Source organism: Etheostoma cragini, unplaced genomic scaffold, assembly GCF_013103735.1.
Source record: "Etheostoma cragini isolate CJK2018 unplaced genomic scaffold, CSU_Ecrag_1.0 ScbMSFa_1260, whole genome shotgun sequence".
NCBI lineage: Eukaryota > Metazoa > Chordata > Actinopteri > Perciformes > Percidae > Etheostoma > Etheostoma cragini.
The window spans coordinates 1-1,476 of record NW_023265297.1 but is presented as its reverse complement, the minus strand read 5'-3'; the positions used below and the strand labels follow the sequence as shown (position 1 = coordinate 1,476).

At 48.1% G+C, this 1,476-nt stretch overlaps 1 protein-coding gene across 1 annotated transcript; it reads right to left on the bottom strand.

Annotated features, from left to right (window-relative positions):
* Positions 1 to 328: 328 nt before the first annotated feature.
* On the bottom strand, positions 329 to 1,416 carry LOC117939840 (spectrin beta chain, erythrocytic-like; the record flags this gene model as incomplete). Its single annotated transcript, XM_034865271.1, has 3 exons — positions 329 to 467; positions 835 to 1,055; positions 1,283 to 1,416. Coding segments are annotated over 3 exons (494 nt in total), but the record flags the coding sequence as incomplete, so codon positions are not given.
* Between the last annotated feature and the right edge of the window lie 60 nt (positions 1,417 to 1,476).

The window sequence follows — 1,476 nt, the reverse complement described above, 5'->3', positions numbered from 1 at the left end:
GCTAAAAGTAGTGATTATTTTCATGGAGTCTGGTGGAGATATGCTGCTCTATACACACTAAAAGTAGTGATTATTTACTGTTTCATGTTTAAACTAAAAGGATCTTACTCTTTAACTAAAGGTCTATCTCTGTAGGGATCCATCACATAATGTTGTCAGACATAAGAATATTAATCTGAGGTTGTCAGCGGCAACAACAGAACTTTTCACAAATTTCAAAGACTGCAGTTCCAATCAGTCACTAAGAAACACAAACATGGGAAAATAGCGTCCAGGTTGAAGTCAATCTTTTCATATATATTGAAATTATGATCTTCTGTAGACTCACCTGTAGTTCGTTGAGTTCCTGGGAGACAAGCTCAATGTCTCGGAGGACGCTTAGATTTTCAACTACATTACCCAGCAGCCCCCTCTGCTCTTGGAGCTGCTGCAGTAGGTCCTTCCATCGATGGCTAATGTTCTGCTCTCTTACAAACACATAACACAGGCAAATAAATAAATATCCACGCTCAGTAAACGCACATAAAACCAACGAACCAAGACGTCGGGCCAACAAAGAAATCAAATCCGGTCGATTTGAATTGTGGAGTTATGCAAAATCCACAAACTTGTTCATTTCTGTTGTCATTTCTGCCGTAACTATAACTTTTAAAGGTCCCATGGCATGGAATTGACCCTTTATGAGGTTTTTTATCATTAATATGCGTTCCCCCAGCCTGCCTTTGGCCCCCCAGTGGCTAGAAATGGTGATAGGTGTAAACCTTTCAGGTTAGGGGTCATTGGCCTAAGAAACGTTGCAGAACCCTGTTCTAAAGGAGAACGTGTTCCTCTGACCTCCGGATGATGTGCTCCTTGCTGTGGTAGTTTCCCCTCTCGATGGCCTCGGCCATGTTTCTCAGGGCGGCGAAGCGCGGCTCTCTGGCCAGGGCGTCGGTGGCCAGCGCCTCCAGACGCCGGCCGGCGGCCTGGGCCTCCTCCAGGCTGGAGAGGCCGCGGAGGTCCTGCCTCCGGATCAGACGCAGCGTGTCCTCCAGATACCCGTCCCTGAGTGCTGCCTGAGACACAACACAGACGTCTGTCAGGCCAAAAAGATTCTGGGCGTGCTGTTCTTACAGGGAGGTGTGTTCAGGTGCATTCTGGGCGTGCTGGTGTTATAGGGAGGTGTGTTCAGGTGCATTCTGGGTGTGCTGGTCTTACAGGGAGGTGTGTTCAGGTGCATTCTGGGCGTGTAGTTTGTAACTAATAAAGTCTATTTTGTATTTTTTGGGTGGGATGCTGTTACCTTCCTCTCAAAGTTGAGGGCGAGCTGCTCCAGGTTCTCCAGGCGGAGCAGCGCCTCCTGCAGGGCGCTCTCCCGCTCATGTTCAGCTCTCTCCAGCAACACCCAACTCTTCTCTATGTCACTCAGGGTTTTACCTTCACACACACGCACACACACACATACACACACACACACACACACACACACACACACAC